Below are 20,438 nucleotides of genomic sequence, written 5' to 3'. Positions count from 1 at the left end.
CTGTTTTTAATGGGACCAGACAAACCTGCTGCTATTAACACACATCCCTCTACATCACTTCATTTCTCTCCTACATATACATATACATGTCTCATTTGGGGCTGGACTCTGTGTATAGCCTGCGTCTCTGACTGTGGCTCTGAACTTTGAGTCCGTCCTTGATTGTCTGCCTCTCAAATGGAGGAGGCTTCAGAGGAAAAGCTGTGAAAGAGGCACCTCAAACTGAGAGAAACTGAGAGAAGGCAACATCACTTCACACAAGCTTTTGCACTTTGGAGACCAAATTGCTCGTGACACACCCAGAAAATTCCCTTTTCTCACAATGTGGCACTTCATCTGCCGCCCCCCCCCCCCCCCCCCCCAGGTGCCAGCTGATCAGGAACAAAAACAAACGGGAGTAAAGTGTTGAGGAACAACATGTCAAAACCATCCTATCTGAAAACTGTTCCTCTGCTAAAAATATCAAATATCATCCACCTTCTCTTCTCACCGGGAATAAATCTATGTGAAATGTGAAATGCAGATTACATTAACTGGCAGTACACACACACACACACACATACACACACATACACACACAGATCCCATAGAGCTGTTGTCAGCCTGGATTTACAAAATAAGACAAGTTGGGCTTTGCAGCCAGCCAGTGGTTGTCATATAAGACTAGGTGACTGTTGGTTGGAGCTGTTCTGATGCTATTCACATGTTATTTTCATCACACACCCGCCTGTCATGTTCTGTTCCCAGCATGTCTTGTGTGAGTGTACATATGTCTTCAGTTATATGTGTGTGTGTGCGTGTGTGTGTGTGTGGCTGACTGTCTCACTGATGTTCCATCATCCCAAATAATCATCCCACAGTCATCCGTGAGATGCGATTTCCTTTAAACAATAGCCGGCCAGCTCACCTCGCTGACCCACAACCTCTCAGGCTGTGCCGGAACAAACACACACACACGTGGGTTCTCCCGGCAGCACACGCGCATTACAATACACACACACAGCTTCGCGTGGCTCAGCTTTCATCGGGGCAGCGGTGATGACACAGTCTCTTTATGTTGCTGCTCATTTAACTGCCTTCTGCAGACTTTAATAAGCGGGGGCAACTGCTTGTCAGCGCTGCTGTTCAAGCTCGACCTTAACTATTGGATAGTGAGAAAGACACAAACGAATACTAATGATTTCCCTGCCAAGAGAAGAAAGAGGAGCTATTGTGAATGCCCCAGACCTGTCTTTAAGAGAAATTATTGTAATTTTGTTGAAACGAAGGACGTGGAGAGTTTGGTTGGCCTACTTTGAGTGCCTGGGCCAATACAGCTGGCCCCTACCCTGTTAACCAAACACAAGCCTTCACCATAGTAGGCTGTCTGTTCAGATTTGTGGTGTATAGACTAGAACATAACCTCTACATTAAGCTCAAAATCTTTTTTGACAGTAATGATGTCCTGATTCTGTCTCCTTTTTTAAGCCATTCATTCAGCACTGGTGTATGTCAATCATCTGCCAATCGAATGCCGTGTCCTGTTTTTTCTTGGATTTTCTGTAAAGTTATGAGATGTATGTAAGTAAGTTTCTTTGTCTGTTCAGCTCAAGTTCCACTTCAATCCACCTTTTAGTTGAACTGGGCCTACTCATCAGTGGTGGAAATACTCAGATCCTTTATTAAAGTAAAAATGGCAATACATTCATTTAAAAAGTCATTGCAGTAACAGAAAATAAAAGTCCTGCATTCAAAACTCTAATTAAGTACAAGTACACAAGTATAAGCAGCAAAATGCATTTAAAGCATCAAAACTAAAAGGGATCATTCAGGAGTAAAAAGGTCTCTGTGACTAAGTTTTTACAGTATCACATTATTAGATTGTTAATGCTGATGCATCAGTACACATGTAGCGTTTTACTGTTGTTACAGAGCAGCTTCTTTTAACTACTTCATATACAGTTGTGTAGTTTCTTCCAGTTGTTCTCAGCCTGTGGTCACAGGATATATCTGAGAGATTGTGATATGATTAATGGGGTAGGAAAGAAGAAAATATACATGTATATGAGTATACTCGCATGTGTGTGTGCATGTGTAAGGTTGCAGTATTTACACTGTGTGTAGCACATGCATATGTATGTATAAATGTATGTACAGTTCGTGAAAAATGTTAATTATGTGACTTAACATTTGTGGACTTAAACACACAGTATGTAACTTTTGCCCCTAGGGGTCTCTCAATCAAAAAGATAACAAAAGACGGCTTTGCTTGATGTCATGAAATAGCGTGGGATCATGGGAGTTGTTGTTTTCACTGCCATTGCCGTAAACTTCTCCCGGTTTAGATTTCTTCACTGTCAGTTGTTCTGGAGGCTTTTACCTGGATCTGGTTTATCTACAGAGGTCTCCTTCTGACAAACATAAACAGACCCGGTGATTAAAACAGTTAAAAGCACTGAAAGCAGTTTCACATTTAAAGTCAGTGTTTTGCTGATGCTGTATGGTGGAAACAGGACAGCGGGGAAGGGTCGGGAACTAACTGCTAATTTATGAACCAGATGTTCTAGAGTTTTTTAAAGGCAGCCAAATTATCCGCTGAGGTGTCCTCCCCTCTGTAACACCCGGACCAGGGGATTATAAACTGGTAGAAACACAAAATAAAGCAGTGTCAGTTTAAGAGCTGTGATTCATCAGCTCTATACAGCGGAGACGGCTTGGAATGGCTGGAACTGAGACTCCTTACCTTTGTTTCTTTGATAACTTATGAACCAGACATTCAGGACGTTCTTACAGGCACACTATGTAGCCATTAATCCACCAAGCAGGTAAATCCTGACCGGGACTCTTTACTGCATGCCATTCCCCTTCTCTCTGTCACTCTGTCAAGGTTTTGATGGCAGCTGATCAACAGAGGTGCCCTCCTTTCCATAACAAACGGACCAGGGGATTAAAAAACAACAACAAATAAAGCAGTTTCACTTTAGAAATCAGTTGCCGACACTCTTTGGTGGACACAGGACGCATAGACATCCATGAGTGGATGGGACCTGAGCTGCCATTTGCCTGGCTGTTTTCTTTGATAACTAAAGAGTCACACTTCCAATGACTAAAATCCTTCATCCAGTTTAAATATATAGTTGAAAACAACCAAGATGTAAAAGATGTATCTTAAAATGTGGCTTAAAACAGGATAAATGTCAATTTTGAACTTCTGGGAAGCAACTGGAATGTTAAATTTTTTTTTTTCTTTATTGAAAAACGTTCAGGGAAAGATGCTGAGGCATGCACTTAGGGGATATGACATAATTGACAGGTGGCCAAATGAAACTGAGCATTACTATGATTAAATCACTATTTCTCTGGTTCGGGAATTGCTAGAAACATTTGGGATAATGTAAGTGCATAAGTCAAAAAAATATATAACATAGGTGTAGTCCTTTATAGATATCTGAATGTGGAAAACTTACATACTGTAACTTTAACTCTAAATCCACCTCTTTGGACCCTCAACAGTTATTTAAATGAAAGCAGTAACAACTATAACTGTCCAAATATGTAGGAGTAATGTACAAAACTGCCTGCTGAAATGTAGAAATCTACTCAAGTAATGTGCAAATATGGCAAAAGTGAACTCAAGTACACCAGAGTAAATTTTCTAGGTGCTTACCTCAACTAATAAAAAAGGCAAAGATGAGGTCCTATTTGACTATAGCTGGTGTCCTTGAGTATAAAAGGACAACCCGATATAGACTCAGTGATTTTCATTCGTCAATTTCAATTTCATACTGGTCTTACCACTTGAATTGATTTAGTAATTGCCATTGCCACCTCTCCATACCAACATCACGATATGGGGAGATGACCAAAAAAACATGCAGCAGGCGTCCTTCCATAAAATGTGATAAGGTTGCATGACAACTTTGCACTTTTAACAAACCCATGAAAGCCACACTATCATCAGTAACACACACTGGGTCGTTCATGAAGCTGCTGTCAGCATGTGACTGCTTGCAGCCGAGCTTTCGCAGGAAGACGTGCCTCACTCAGAAACAGGTGGATAAAAGAATGTCATGTCTGGCTTTATATGGCCGCTCTGTGTATATGACATAGTTGCTCATGTAATTGTACACTTCCATGTATATACAAGTATTTTGTGCATATGGCATGTCTTTTAGCATCTTGGCAAAATGCTGTCACTCAAACACTAAATCATCTTAGAGTAACTGTTCTTCAAAGTGTCTGGAGACTGAGGTGGAAGTGACAAACTCAGCTGCAGAAAATGGGATAAACCTTTGATTATAACATTATAAAATTATTAAAACTGTCATCTTGACATCTGATTCTTTAAGCCCAGTGAAATGGTTTAAGATGTTCAGTATCTTCAGGGTGTGTTGGTAGATTGGAAGTCATGGTGTGTGACATGAATTGTCAGTATAGCTTATCTCTGAAAGCAGAAAATGATTTCACTCTGGTGCTGAAGCTGTGACACACTGTTATGATACATGCGACACGTTTTCATTTGAAATTATATTTACCAAGTCTACACGTGTTTATTTTTAAATCACAAAATCATTGAAGTTTGTGCAACAAACATGAGTTACATCAAACTGTTTTGCATCATGTAACATAATTGAAACCCCACGTTTTGATTTTTTTGTGAATATCTGTTGGGGGATCACTTTGTGCTGATTAAATCACAGAATTAGTGTTGTGGTGGCAGAAAAAGCTTAGGACTTTCACAGCTGAGGTCCTGTTTGACTTATTATCACAGCAGCATGACTAACCTCCAATAAGAGCATGCTGGTGTGATGGAAGCAAGTGATCCCAGAGGAAAGTCTAACATCCAGCAGTCAGCCGGAATTCACGTCGTCCTAGTAAGAGGGGCATCTCTGCAGACAGGAGTCGCACTGCTCCAGAAACATGCTTTTAAAGCCTATCATGGGAAATTATGGATCAAACTGGTGTGTCATCCCTCGGTTGCTTCTATCATGTGTGACCTCTCTGGCAGCAGTTAATGAGACAGACAGCGTGCTGAAGGGAGCAATACGCTGGGATCTATAGAAGAATCACATGGCACATCAAGCAGCCAAGCACCAGCAAGAGTCTCCTCCATCACACAGTTAATCCCACCTCTGCAGTCAAGTGATGGATGGGTGGCTGCTAGAGATCAGATTTTCAAGGTCAACTAGTTAGTTGTTGGTCAGAAAAAAAAAAAAAAAAAAAGCAGTTTCTTCAGTTTGGTAAAACGAAGAATAACCTTTAGGCTTCAGTGTGAGGAAGCCTCAGAATCACGTTGCACGACAAGGGAGGAAGCGAGGTTGGACAACTTCATATTGGAACGTGTCCCATAGACGGAAACGTACCTTCGCAGTTCCTCGCTCCTCCTCTGTAGGCTGTTCACCTTGCACGTCCCGACAGAGATGCTGTCTGCTCTTCGGTCCTCTCTTCTACCTGCTGTCAAGCTTTACCTGCTTGGTTTGAAGGTTCTGCTGGTGCAGTTGTTCAGCAGACATTTCGAGTTGCCAGGTCGGTTCAGTTCCCAATAAGTTACCGTGGTCCACTAGGTGTTGCGTTGTGAGTAATGAGGGATATTCTGCTGTAGTTTCACCACTTAACGTTAATATGTACATGTTGAACACCGTGGTTGATGTAGCTGCGGTCTGTCACCGTAGTGCGACAATATATGCTAACGCTAAGCTAGCTGTCTTCAGTAATTTGAGAAAAGTGTAGGAGTCTAAACGTGGAGTGAAATAAAGTGCTGTGTGTCGTCCTAAACATGCCGAATTCGCCAGAAGAGCGTAACAGTTCATTTCAACCTCAAAAGTTTACCCTCCAAAGCGTCTGTGTTTGACACCGAGCAGCGTGGATTTAAATTTCAACTTTTTGTAACGCAGTTTGGACTGTCGCGGCCGTTCACAAGAGAACAGAGCCTAACGGGGCAACAGGTCAAGACGCTTCAGTGACACTGCTATCAAGCAATGAAATATAAACTGCTGAAAAGAAAAGTGCAGTGCAACGTAAAGGGATTTCACAGGGATGTTTTATTTTATATTGTGTGGAAATTGCACGGGATGAATTATGGTTAGATCAAATGCATGACATGCATTTCAAATTACTGCCCATTTGTGTATAGGAAATACTGACATCTAATGCAGACCCAACTACAAGTATTAGCAAAAATGCATGATACACTGAGCTTTCCATGTTCATCATCATATGTATTTATGAAAAATGTGAATTATAAATGCTTGATTAAATGAGCACCCTACCATGTCAAAGTACTGCCATACTTATTAATGAACTCGATTGAACAAAATAGAGGAATCAGGCTTATCACCACTATAGAAGTTTCAATCTTTTTTAGGCAGGAAATTTGATCATCATTCTTGTAATTTAAGAGCAGTAAAGTAACTCAGTGAAACTGTAAGGTACGACATTCCTTGAGAAAGAGACAGACAATTATACGGTACCATAGGAACTTAAAAACCTAAATAAAGCCCATGTGAGATTTGTAGACCATCTACAAGTCTAACAACAGGGACTTCTCATGACTTGAAATAGCGGGCCATCTTGAAGCAGCTTCCTCATCAAATGACATTCTCCCTGATATCTGTGTGTCCTCTTCTGCCTCTGCCAGTGATGCCCAGACAAGATGGCAAGGTTGCCATAGTGACAGGAGGAGGCAGGGGAATCGGCTATGAGGTAGTCCGCCACATGGCCAGGCTGGGGGCGCATGTTATCATAGGTACAGTATGAAGCACCACACAAGTGACATGCAAACGTGGACAGACACACATGTATGACAGAGATATTTCCCAAAAGGTTGGCTTCCATCTGTTTACACTCAGATTTACAAAAACAACAGCAGCAACAATAATAATGATGGTAACTTTTTGTGCATTACAATTAATAATCATAAAATGCAACCAAAAAAAAAAAAAGAACGCAACAAAACACTGAACAGCACAATAAACTGAGGCACAATACTATACAAAATAAACAAAAGAAAATGGATGGGGCCTCACTCATAAACCCTTTTATAAATTCCCATATTGTTTTCTGTTGATTATCATAATTTTGAGAAGTCAGGCAGAATAGCCTTGTACCTTGGACCTTTGCACTGAAAGAATCTGTATGTAAACTCTATGAAAATATTGTACTCGGCTGATAACCAGAGATTTGTGTGGAAAGACTCCAGCTTTCCAATCAAATGGATATTTAGTTACAGTAACTGGCCTGGTAAAAATTGTTTTACAGCATCACAAATAAAACCTTAATAGATTAACACAGTGCTGTATTTATTCAAACCTGGGTCAGAAAGTTTCGAATTTCTGCTGTCACAACTCACTTTGGAATGGGAGGCGAGAAAAGAGTAATGCTGGATGCTTTGATAAGTAAGAATATATTGTAGTTATTTACTTTGCATCACATAAGAATTTCTCCATAAAAAGTAAGTTGTGTACAGGTCAGAAGCAACTGCCTACAGCAACAGAGTCAACAGTCAACAGTATAAGCAGATGTAAAACTTAAATTAGTTTTCAACTGACTGATCAGTAGTAACACAGGGAGAACTGAAATGACAAGCTGTGTAGATAAAGAGCCAGTGTAGCATTTGACAACACAACACGAATTACAGTTAAGGGTTGATATGACTTTAGTAAGACACAGAAATCTTCCAGAACTGGTCCCAATTACACATGATAATCCACTGGCATCGCAGTTTTCTTTCTTTCTTTTTTTTTTTTTTAACTTTTGGTTTCAAATAGTTGCAGATGAAAACTGTTGGCATATATCTTAACCTAGGCAATCAAACTAACAACTCTGCATGATAGATATCAAAAAAGAAAAATACATCTTTTTGTGAATCTGTTAAACATCCGCTTTAGGGGTCCATGAGGTTAAATAGTGTAAATTCAGGTAATGTCTTTCTCTTTACTGTTGTCCTCATGTATGTACTAATAAGTCCTGTATGGCTGAATGAAGATGAGTCTATCTTGTTTGGGTTGCAGTGAGGATACAAGGCTGCAGAACAATCCTCTTATAATGAAGTAATTTGTATTGTACAGTGAACCAAAATATTGAAGGCATCGTCTGTGTGTGCCTACTTAAAAGCCTGTCACTGTCAGAAATCCTTAATTAGTATCAGGCGGTCAACAGTGCGTTCAGATGCCTCTTGACACCCTGCTGATCCGTCTTAAGGTTTGGAATAACATCAAAACAGTTTGTTTTCATCGTGAGAAAATATGTGTGATCCTCCACTCTGAGATAATGTGAAGACATTTGGAGTTCTGCTGGGATTAAAGGGCTGTTATCAAACTGGGTGTTAAATGCAAATTTAGGATTATGAGAGGCTTTTTTTGCATAAAACAAGATCTGGTATTGTTCCATTAATTATTTAGAAATATTTACTGTTGTAAGATAAATGCAGAACAACACAGTCTTGAAAGGAGATGGCTGGTATGCTTTATACCATGGTCTCTTGTCTGTGTGAAACTACATCATTTTACCGAGCACAAACGCATAAATACAGGTTAACTAAATGCAAAGTGTGCATGTGAATGTTTAAATATTGTGAAAATGTGCTGTTCAATAGGAAAGAGCATTATTTCAGATTTGATTTATAAAGAAAGCACTTGATGACTAGACTGAGACAGTAATGCCCATTTCAAAGGATCTGTGTAAGTGAATAAGATAAGAAATAAGAAATGAATTTATAGCTCCTACCATGAAAAATTGATACAAAAAACAGATAAAGACTGAGATAGTAAGTATTCACAAGAGTATTTTTGTATGTATAGTATATGTGTGTTGACAACATATAGATAATTAGATGAATCAACACCCAGTGTTCATAAATATTTGTTTCTAGCTATATATATATATCTCTCTCTTTCTTCCCTCCTTGAAGTGCCACCTACTTAACAAGGTGATGCCCTACATTGCTCGCTCCCTCATCCTGTATCCCCAGAGCCACCTCCTGAAATATGTTGATCACTACACCTCTGATGTCCTCCCTGTCGTCCTCTTTAATGTTTTGTGATTTAAGGCTTCACCTGTGATTAACGGTTAGGCTCGTTCACACACTTTAGCACTATGTTGAGCCCTCTGACTCTAGGCTCTGAAGTGAATTGCTGTGTGCACTGTAAATCTTTTGACCGAGCAACATGTTTGTTTCTCAGACAAACTGATTTGATTTGAAGACCATCGACAGTATATTGGTGTCAAGTTCTCTGCACCGTCTAGACTGTTAACAGGAAGAGCACCTCACTCTAACAAGGTTTTGTGCTCTGGGTGTGATGTCGCCATGTTGATGTCAGTGAAGTGAGGCAAGGAAATTTGTCTGGAGCAGTAATCTCACTTCTGATTTATGGGGTGGGTACAAAAGTTAGCTGGGATGCTTTGTTTACCTTCACATGTTATCTGTGGGTATTTGTTTGCTTGTGGTTCATCTGAAGGAAATAAATTGCTGTGTTAAAGAGAGGCAACGTCGTCCAGCTACTGAAGAGTAAAACATTCCTTGGGTTTCTAAGCAGAAGCAGAATCCCACTTTTAACTGTGGAAATGACCCGGACAACTACTGCCAGACTCTGTGTCATCATACATGGACGTGCTCCACACACATGCAGTTCTGTCTTGGAAATCCTTGTGGCCTTAAAGGGGGAAATGAAACACCTTGAAAAAACACCTTGGCAAAAAAAAAAAATTTCAAAAGTTGTTAAAACCACAGATATGTTACATTTATTTGCATAATTTCTACCTAGCTATTTATGACGTGTTTGCCTACGTCACGGGGTTGGTTGGTTCCGTTGGTAAAGCGTTACTGAACCAAAAACTAAAAAAGGTGCAGTACCGTCTCCAGTGGTTTCCTAGATACACGGTTATTACTTTATTGTTCCAAAAGTAAATTATTGTGCCTTATGTTGGTTCCTGGTGGACACACTATACATGTATACATCTTTGATTTTTTGCCACATTTTGACAGATGCTGTGGAAATTTTTAGTCCACAGACATAACTGTGTCAGGATGGAAGCGGGAGCCGTAGGTGTTGTTTGGAGTGAAAGATGTGTTCAATGAGACACTCATGATGACCTTTATTGAAGTCAGTGGTGGTGTTCATATCAAGCAGCTACTGTACATTTCTGAGACATATTGGAGGATACCGATTGTTTTGATGTGGACATAGCTGATGTCTTTGGTGACTTCTGTGGGTTGCTAAATGCCCTACCTGTCCCTTCCCTGCCTGGCCGGCACGTTTTAGCGCCCTTTCCCTGTGGCGGACTGATGCCGCTTTGTCACTATTGGAATATGTTGGTCGGTCAGTAGAGCTCACACTGTAGGCAGTGAAATTTAATACAGACTGAGCTACTTCGAGTTTTAGTCTGTTGGTCCAGTGAACAACTAACCTCCCCGACTCAAAGGTTTTCTCCTCAGTTTCCTCCAAAAAATGTTCACTGCAAACCCTGGAGTCAGAGCCCAGCGGAGGGCTCTTTCTCTTCAGCGCCGCTAGCCAGCGCAGCAGTACAGGTCTCCGTTTCAGCGCAGTTTATGAAAATGGGCTGTTTTGTCCTTGGCTTTAGCCCTGTAAAAGTCATTTTTACAGCCAGGAGCAATACAATAGTGGCCCCCCTTTGGTCTTCTGGTGTCCTGCGGCTCGTCAGTCTCCATCTTTAGCTGTCACTGTCTGTCTCCTCACCTCTGTCTCTCACTGTCACTATCTTCCACGTCTCTGTCTTTCACAGTTTTTATCTTTCACTATCTATCTTTAACTGTGTCTGTCCTCCAACTTCGTCTTTCACTGTATTTATCTTTCACCGTCTATCTTTTACTTTCTGCCTTTCAATCTCTGTCTCTCACTGTCTCCACCGATCTATCTGTTCCATAGAGCACAGAACCAACCCTGTGACGTCACATGTTATAGTACAGCAAGATGGCGGCGCCCTTGAAACAAAACATAAAACGGAGCTTCTTTTTTCTTTTATATGTTTACATTTGTCATGCTTATTATATAATTGTTGAGTAGAGTGGATATCCATTTAGTGAATAATGTTAATTCGACTGTTTCATATCCACTTTGGTTTGTATGTTCTCATAGAGGTCCATGCTGATCCTCAAAGACATGAGTGGTTTACTAAATATGTGTCACTTGGACCTTCTCAAGAGAAAGTATAATATGGCCTTCAAAAGCAAGGTTATTCTGCTTTTCCAGAGGCTCCAAACTATAATTCAGGGCTGGAAAATCTTTTTTCTGCATTTCAGACCTTTATTAGAGAGATAACAGGAAAAGGGAGAGACTTAGAGATAGGTAATAATGATGTGAAACAAACCAACTGAAAATATTATCACAGTAATTACCCCATGAAAAAAGTGTGCTTTATCAAATAAAATTTGGTAAAACAACAATCAATTCATCTGTTACAGTGACATATCCAATCATAATTTGCCCAACAGCAGCAGCCTGGTCCATTACATCTGTAGATTTCACTGTGGTGGAGACACATTAGTGTTATGTTGTAGTTACTGATTGTTTGTTGTATTGTTGTTTGTATTGCTGTGCTTTGTTCCTGTGTCTGGAGGGTTCTGCTTGGGATTTTATTTTTTGATGAAGTGCATTTTCCTTTTCATCAAACATTCCTACCAGCAACACTCGAGAACTGGCAGCAGAGCTAGCAGCCTTTAGCATCTCCTCAAATGTACGCTCGGGGTTATCGGAAATGCCTCCAATACTGCTGAAAATCTGACACTAGGTATCTGTGGGTACACAAGTAATTGCAATGATCTGATACCACGTGATTTATTAATAAACTTTATAGCTTTACACTGGGATAAAACTGGAATTTTACCAGAGATCAGTTCTTGCCCTAAAACAGTCTGTTAACCTGAGCCATGCCGTACAATTATGATAGCACTTATATCACATCCATATAGGGTAAGTAGTAGTTGTATACAGCTGTTTAAAGTTTTTTTTAAATGCTCTGGTATAGGATCTGTACTCAGTATCGACCAATACAGAAGTTCAGATATCAGAATTGGTATGGGGAAGGAAAAAAAGGTATCAGAACATCTGTAGATTTTACATTCTGTATAAATACCCACTTGAACTGAATCACTTTATTTACAAATTACAGAGAGGTTGCTGTTCCTGCCAAGGGACTGCAAATGCAAATTAACAGATTAACAGACAATTAACACATTAGCAGAAACAATAATAAACAATAAACTAATTGAGGTTGTAGGTTCAGATAAATAGACAGACAGACAGACTGATTGATTGATTGATTGATTGAATGACCCCAAAGTGGGAAATTATTGTGTTACAGCATCTGAGTAGAAGATAAAAATAACACAATGAATAACAGAGTAAAAAAAATTAGCTCAATATACAGTACATAGTAGAAAATAAACCTAATGAAAAAAAAAATTAAAATATATCAAAATAGCTCAACATATAGCTCAGTCCTAGTAGAAAAAATACAGTGAATAACAAAGGGTCCTGATGTACAGTACATAATGTGTAGTTTGGTTGAAACAGAAAATATAAGAAACTATAAACTGTCAGTTCTGAGAGTTTTCTGTCTGACAGAGGTGCAGAGTAGTGGTGTTCAAAGTTATCACTGTGGGCAGGAAAGATTTCCTGTATGGGTCTTTGTGACAGCAGAGCTGAACCTGTCTGTTAGAAAAAGTGCTTTGCTCCCTGTCCAGACGGTTGTGGAGAGGATGTTCAGGATTATCCATAATCCATAATGGAAAACAGTTTGTTCAGTGTCTTCCTCTCCTCCACCACTACGAAGGTGTCTGGTTTGCTGCCAATTACAGAGCCGGCCTTCTTGATCAACTTATTTAGTCTGTGGGGTGTAACCAGCTCCGATGCTGCTCCCCCAGCAGATGATAAGACGCCCAGATGAAACATCATGATCCTTGGAGAGAGCACAGTACCTCTTAATGACACAGTGTTTTGTGTAGTGAGGACAACTGATGATAAACCCTCTGGTACTGACTTTATCTTTCATCACATCACTTCATCATTTGTCAGTTCAGCAGCATTGTCATTATGTGTAGCAGACATGGCGACTTCTAACAGAGTATGCTGGCTGTTGTTATCACTGGTGGGTAGTCCTCAGTGTTTATTATTCATTTAATCATCCAAATTTTGAGCACGGCGTGGTTGAACTGATTTCATAAAGTGAATAAAGCTTTTAAGATTCAACACGACCCATTTCTAAAGCCAAGGAAGGGAAATTCAAATGACAGTTGACAAGTATGTGTGACCATAGTCTAATAATACTTTTTATTTTTTGATATTGCAGCTGCTCGACTGTGCAGAGTCTACCTCAAAGAAGCAGTCAGGGGGAAATGTGGTGGTCCGCTCTTACCTTAAGCAACATTCAGTTAAGGTGGTGGTGGTGAATACTGACAGGGTTGTTTTAAAAAACTGATTATATTCCATGAAATTGTTCAGTGATTTTTTTTTTTCATGTATAAAAACCCACTTTAGGTGCTGGACATTACCGCTCCAAGATGCTGTGCACACGACAGCAGTATGTTTTCACGCAGTTCACTTCCAGGGTGAAACAGAATTTTCCATTCACTTCACGAGCTTCAAAACTTTGAAGAAAACTCTGCTTTATTCATTCAGAGTGTATACTGCAAAGTCAATGTCAGAGTATCCTTGGAGACGGGATGAACAGAACATAAATGAGACTAGAGCACTACGTATGATTACACACACAAAATCAATACGTGAAGAACTTGAAGTGTCTGTTGTGGACCCAGACAATCCTATGTGTATTGAAGCTGATCACACAGGACTCAGACACAGAGTGTGTCTCCATTTCAAATACTCTTGAGATAATTCATGAAGTGAGGATATTTATGGTAAAGTGGAACCCTCTCTGGTAATGGAGTGGATGCATATTTCAGGTGGAGTGGTAGCATAGTGCTTGTGTGAGAAGGGTTTACGGTTTGAGACTCTGCACTGTCAAATACCAGAGATGGATATCAACGAGTGCGCAATTGAGCCACAAGTCTTTTTGAACAGGTTTTGATTGAAAGTCAGTATTTTTAAGATAAGATCATGGAACTTAAATTATTCTGTGTTGGAAAGTGTAATCTTTGCTGTAGCAAAAACATTTATTCTTATTCTAATAAAGCAATTTGAAACTGTACTAAAATAGCAAATGTGTGTAGGATGAATGCCTTTTTTGTGTAATACTGTTAATCTTTTACACAACTTTACTTGAACATGATAAGCTTTATTTTTCAAACAAACATGGACAGAACTGTCATTTTGGACTTGACTACTACTAACCGATACAACAAGGACACAGAGCACCTTGACGTATCAGTTTTGTCAGGGTTTAAAGTATTTACACACATAAACGTCAAAGCAAGACTTTGTGTGTCAACAGGTTAATCTGTAATTCGGATATCTGAAAGAAATCAGCATTTACAGATTTCTTCTCTCCTTCTGTTTCCCAATCAGTGCCAACCTCTTACATTTCATAAGATCATTTATAAAGACCAATATCCATGACATAAACAGTTTAGTAGCCTTTTAAATATGCAGAATAAAAGCTCAATGCATTAGTTCATTGCTTTCTTCTGAAAAGTGCCAGTAAATTAGGTTTTTCATTAAATAACACATTGTGATACGTGGGATTGATAAATTGGACTCACAAAGAAAATCATCTTTGTCCTCTGAAAACTGACATTATTGCATTTGCTAAAGTGGAAGAAAAATTCTCTGGAGGCCAAATTGGTTAAATGCGACTTCATGAAATTTATCAGTGAACTATCAGTCATGCTGCTGTGATGACTGTTTTCAAGAAGTGTGCAGGTTTACCTTGGGAAATGTGCTTATCCATTTACGCCAATAAGCCAGTCATTGTAAGTGGAGGGGAATTACCTTCTTCTAACACTGTCCCATGCAAAGAATGGGCAGCAGGGCATACAGAACACCTGCAATGATAGTAGCCTTCATGAAATATGACACGTCTCTACCACACATCTGCTCCTTTTCTTTCTTCTGAAAAAATTAAAAAAATAGTGCATTTTACACCCAAAGCTTTCAGTCTGGTCAACCAAACCTGAATTATGACTAGCTGGAACCATCAAGTAGCACTCTCTTTATCTGCATGGTCTGATCATTCACTTATTGATTAGCAAAGCGTTGATCATAGAGCCTGACAAATGATTGCGGTTTTTATGCTGTGGTTTGTTTATGACAAACAAACAGCAGCATTTTAAAATACATTACGTACTAATGACAGTTTGGAGTTTGGATGACTATGTGCACCATCTCAATATCTTGTTGTCACAGTGAAGTGGCCAGATTTGGGACTATCACGCCCGTACAACTTCTTCATCTCACCTGTGCATTTTGTCATTGCATTGTTGCAAAGAGAGCAAAATAAGCATATTTCAGAAAACGTTTAACTAAAGTATGTACAGTATCTTGCAAGTTTCTTACTCTGTGTCATGCTCAGTTTATCAATTTGTTCAGCTGCAGTTAGATTATTTAAGTGAAATAATTAGGTTACATTTTCAACTCTTAGCCCAAAATATTTAGTAGGCAAATTATTTCCTCAGGGCATTGTTTTAATCAGTGGCTATTTTAATGGAGAGCTTTGACCGAAAACAGTCGAGGATTTAATGATATGCAGCGCTCTCATTGACTGTTGGTGCATGAGCAGGGAATCCGACTGAAGAGCAGCTATTTGTGTAAAAAAAACAAAGAAAACAAAAAAACTGTATTTGTGTGGGATCAGTGTGTGCCTATCCTGAATGTGTGTGTGCTTGTGTTCCCCTTCTGACACGTCATCCTGAAGAGACGCATCTTTCAGCCGAGCCTGAACCGCAGTGCATCAGGGTAAATGATGCTGTGCCCTTGAAAAGGCCTGCGTGATAATCCAAGATTAGTGTCTCTGTGTGTTTGTGCGTGCAGAGAGGAAATGAGAGTGTGCACGAAGGCTATTTGTGTTTATGAGTTTGGGTAAAAAGAGAGTTTGCATATGTGTGTGTGTGTGTGTGTGTGTGTGTGTGTGTGTGTGTGTGTGTATTCATTTGGTGTGTTTGCAGCAAGTCCTTACATTTGAGAGGTGGGAACTAGCTAATGTTCGACGAATGTTTTGTCAATTGACAAATCATTTAATTGACCTATTGTCAGCACTAATTCATAGGCAGTGATGGTATAATTTTATCTGTGTTTGACTGTGTGTGTGTGTGTGTTCGGACATGCGTATATGCACCTAACTGTGCTTTGGAATGGTTCTTTTGAAAATGAAGGTAAATTAGACACAATCCTCTTCCAGGCATCTTTCTTATATTTTCACACTCTGTTTCTAATTTCCTTTGTCTCTCTTTAATAGAAGCAGAGTTCATTTGTATGCAGACATTCTCTGTAAATCATCCTGAGTAAGAGAGTCAGTGACTGAATCTTTCATTGGGGCATCTGCACGTGTTGAAAATATTAAAATATCTAATGTTAAAGTATCAAGACACTGTTGTGAAGTTTCTGGAGCACTGATCCATTATTTAACATACCTGTTCATTTGTAAAAAACAAAGCCACACGTTAGGTATTGTCAGAATTTTATCAATACAAATCACTCACTCATTTGTGAGGCTAGCTTACTTGTTTGTCTACCCCGCACTAGTTAGGTTTTCTTTGATGCATATTTGGAGTAGTCGATATTGTTTATTTCTTGTCAGTACGTGCTATATTGAGTTGTTACTGAGTTCTGTGTGAATGCTCTGGTGCTCTCATTACAAGACAACAATGTTAACAACAAGGATTATGTTTATTCACAACTGGTTTGTGTCTGTGTGCCAGGTCAAAAGAGGACAGCCAAGGTCCAAAATGAAACCATTGTGAAAATGCTGCTCTCACTTTTGGATTGCTGGCATCACAGTGTCACTTGGAATCAGCTGTTAACTGTTGTTGGATTACTTTTTCTTTTAGATCTTATACATATTTTATGGTATAATTAACTGGGCTTTTAAGTACTTTGTATTCTTGAAAACTGGGGTTGCAAACAAGCTCTTCACTGAAGCAGAAGGATTTACTCAGAATCTTTGTTAACATTTATAAATGTTCCTCAAGGACTAAACGGTTCTATAAACTCTTTTCATTTGAAGGACCCTTGTTGGAAATTTGTTTTTATAAGATGAAAGAACACAGGACAGACGAAAGAAAGGAAAAACAGTGTTAGTTTTTTTTTAAAGCCTCCAAGGGCTTGTCAGACATGGTATTAATCTGTGTGTATGTGTGTATGTGTGTGTCCTTCTCCTTCAGCTGGGAGGGATGAGCAGGAGGGTCTGGCAGCCGTCACAAGGATCTGTGAAGAGTACAAAGAGGCCAAAGGTAACATTGCGAACATGTCTATGAACACATGCGCAACCACACACAGACATGCAAATGCTTGGATACGTGTGCACTTGTTTTAGTATGCCACTGTTTGAAGATAAAGGGCTGAGCTGCAGCAGTGCATCCCCCAGGCTTGTTTTTACAGTCTTTCCCAGACACACATACGTAATTGTTGCACACTTGCAGGTATACACACAGACACACACACACACCAGGTCTACAATGTCAGGAGTGTTGTTGATGCACAATGAGGAAGAGGAGGGATAGAAGGAGGAGGACAATGAGAGGAAGATGAGAAGATAAGTCAACCAAAATGTGAGGGAGCCGGGGGACAGACATTGACATGAAAGCAGGCAAAGAGGGTATAGGAGAACATGACAAATGGGACAATATAGAAAAATAAAAAAGGAAAAAGGAAAGAGAAGGTGGAGGGAATATGGGGGAGGAGGTGATGGAGATGAGAAGAGACGAATGATAGCAGCAAAGAGATTTATTACTCCATTGACTAAAGCTTACAGTGCTCTCTGTAACTCCCGTGTTGAGAAATTGATTCGGCTGACCTTCACAACACCATAAATTCCACCATAGTCTCATGACTAAGAAGCCTCATAAGTTATCCTTTTCTCTACCAAATGGCCTTGAGTCTTAACCATGTTGTAGGGAGTGTTAGTATCTGTTTACTTCACAGGATGTTCAGAGGTTTAGACCAATACAAAAATCTGTAGTAATTTAATAATTGGTGATTCAGATTTTTGAAGCCAAACTGGAATTTGTGTGTCACCTTTTGTGTGAGGAAATATGAACTATACAGGTTTTAAAGGTCCTGACGTCTTAAAAAGCAGTGATTTGACTTTGCTCAAAAACTACTGTAGGTATTAATGTTAGTTAAAAAAAATGTTTCTGGATAGGATTGCAGCTTGTCAGAAAATGTTGTACACTTATAAAATAAAGGTGGGATTGTTGTGACAGCAGATTGTGTGTGCAGGAGGTTTTTCAGTCCTTTTGTAGTGGAATTCCAGTCAGCGTCATTAAATGTACCATAAACACTGTCACCTCTGCTACCTACAGTAGCTAGAAAGCTCAGTGTCTCATTTTAAACCCCTTAACTAGGTCCACTTATTGTTACTTGTGAGTGCATGTTATTTTAAGTGATTGTGTGCTTTTGGCAGGCTCCTTTACACTCATGCTCTGTGTCTTACATTATTGACAGGAGGTTGCCTATATCTTTGTTTCAACAGGTAACAAATGGCCATAAATTTCAACCAATGCAGTAGCCTGTTCAAAACTGTGAATATTTAATTATAGATGGTGCAGTGTTTTCATTACTAAAATTAAAAGACCTTTTAAACAAACATCGCCTTGTTTGTAGGTCCAATTTGTACACACACAAACTTAACCAGGGTCATCTGATCTGTGCCTGTAAGGCTGTTGGAAATAGATTATTTTTGTACCTTCCCTCACAAATATTCCACCAATTAATTGACAACAACATCAGAACCCAAAATTCATGCCCACTGGAAAACATCAATACATGTGTCACATCATTTCGATGGAAATGTAGGGGTTTATTTTCAACATTGGTTTTGGTGTGCAGTTTATTTCTCCTCTCCTAAAAACACAATTTATTACTCTTGTAATTGAAAACAAGTCATTTGTCTTCATTAACTCAGCCTTCAGATTTTGCTTTGGTGAATTAGAAAGTGAAAAGTGAAATCCAAAACTTTAATTAGGTGATTACAGGTAATTTCATGGGCTTCTGTATAAACATGGGGTCATATTATTTAAACGTTATTTTAAAAAATCTTACTTCATACTTGGCGAGGTCCCACTTATTTTATCTAATACGTAGTTTAATTGAATACGTCTCTTCAACCCCACTGAGAAAAACACTGATTATCAAGTAGAGGCAAATCCTTTGACACTGTATATTTTAGTCCTTCATAGTACTTAATAAGTTCTTATTGGTGCAGCTGAATACAGGTTATGTGTGATATTAAATGTAACACTGCCAATTGGGAAGCAAGCTGTGGTTTGTCTTGCTTTTCCCTGCAGCAGAGAGCAGCAGAAAGCCGGCTGGCTGGGTCCCTGCTTGTGTGTAAGTGGCTGTCAGGTACAGAGACAGCGGCCATGTAGCTGGTGTCATTGAAGTCGATTTCCCTGGACGGGGCCGTGGTGGAATTGATTACTTCTTTTGTAATTGGCAGGCACTGAGGCATAGGGGACAAGAGGGGTGTCTGTAGCCAGATGCTTGTGCACTGAATGAGAATGTGTTGATGTGTGTGTGTGTGTGTGTTTGAGTGCGACAGTAATGGATTCTCATTAGTATGTGAGGCAGGAGCTTTAAACATCTCTGTCCAAACCCCCTTTGGCATCCGTCCTAGTGTTTGCACATTTGTCTGTTATGTGAAATGGGAGACAGCTCATAATATACATGTACTGTAGGCTGCAGAGGTGGTTCTCAAACTGGAGACTTGTGGAGAATTGTAGACGTCCTTTAGGAGATTTCAAGATGTTCCCAGTGACAAAGAATTTTATTGCACTGCAAAGTATCCTGATATATTTTGTAGAATAGAAAATTTAGGCTGTTCATTAGAGTTACCTTGAACACAGTTGAAGAAAAAAATCTGCTATTTTCAGTGATTTATTCTCAAATTGTGGCCATTCTGACTAATGGATTATGCTAATTTTGAACTAACCACCTTTGTTGTTGAGTTGGGAGGCTCCAGCAAATCAAAGTATATCGGGGCAAGCAGAATGAGCCTCCTAAAACTTTCCAAGTAAATTTCAGTTTTGCTCTTACATCAGTCCAACCAGAAGTAAACACTGAAATTAGTTAGCTAACTGCCTAGACATCGACATCTGAGGAAATTCGCTGCTGCCTGTTCATCTGCACATCCCGGTTTGTGTACATGTGTTTTCCTTGGAAGGAATAGTTTGACAATTTGGGAAATGCAGAGAGTAGTATCGCCCCTTTCATCCAACTCTCAGCAAGAAAGCAAATACACATATGTCCCAAAATGGCAAACTGTTCCTTTAAGTTGTTTCAACGAGGTATTATTATACAATTTTACACAAAAATCATACAATATATTGCTGA

The 20,438-nt window shown here is 39.5% G+C and overlaps 1 protein-coding gene across 2 annotated transcripts in view; it reads left to right on the top strand.

Annotated features, from left to right (window-relative positions):
• The window catches only part of LOC139637855 (polyprenol dehydrogenase), a 45,681-nt gene that overhangs the window by 9,178 nt on the left and 16,065 nt on the right, over positions 1 to 20,438 (top strand). Inside the window, exons 1-3 of one of the 2 annotated variants that reach the window (XM_071506815.1) lie at positions 4,679 to 5,505; positions 6,617 to 6,724; positions 17,270 to 17,338. In XM_071506815.1, coding sequence (XP_071362916.1) covers positions 5,400 to 5,505; positions 6,617 to 6,724; positions 17,270 to 17,338 — 283 coding nt within the window. In that variant the 5' untranslated portion in view covers positions 4,679 to 5,399. Of the gene's footprint in view, positions 1 to 4,678; positions 5,506 to 6,616; positions 6,725 to 17,269; positions 17,339 to 20,438 lie in introns of those variants that run through there. The other variant, XM_071506896.1, reaches the window with a different exon arrangement.

The sequence above is a fragment of the Trachinotus anak genome, unplaced genomic scaffold, assembly GCF_046630095.1.
Source record: "Trachinotus anak isolate AG129_WGS33_773 ecotype Australia unplaced genomic scaffold, CSIRO_AGI_Tana_v1 ptg000001l, whole genome shotgun sequence".
NCBI lineage: Eukaryota > Metazoa > Chordata > Actinopteri > Carangiformes > Carangidae > Trachinotus > Trachinotus anak.
Note: the sequence above shows the minus strand (reverse complement) of the source record. Positions and strands in the feature narration are given on the sequence as shown.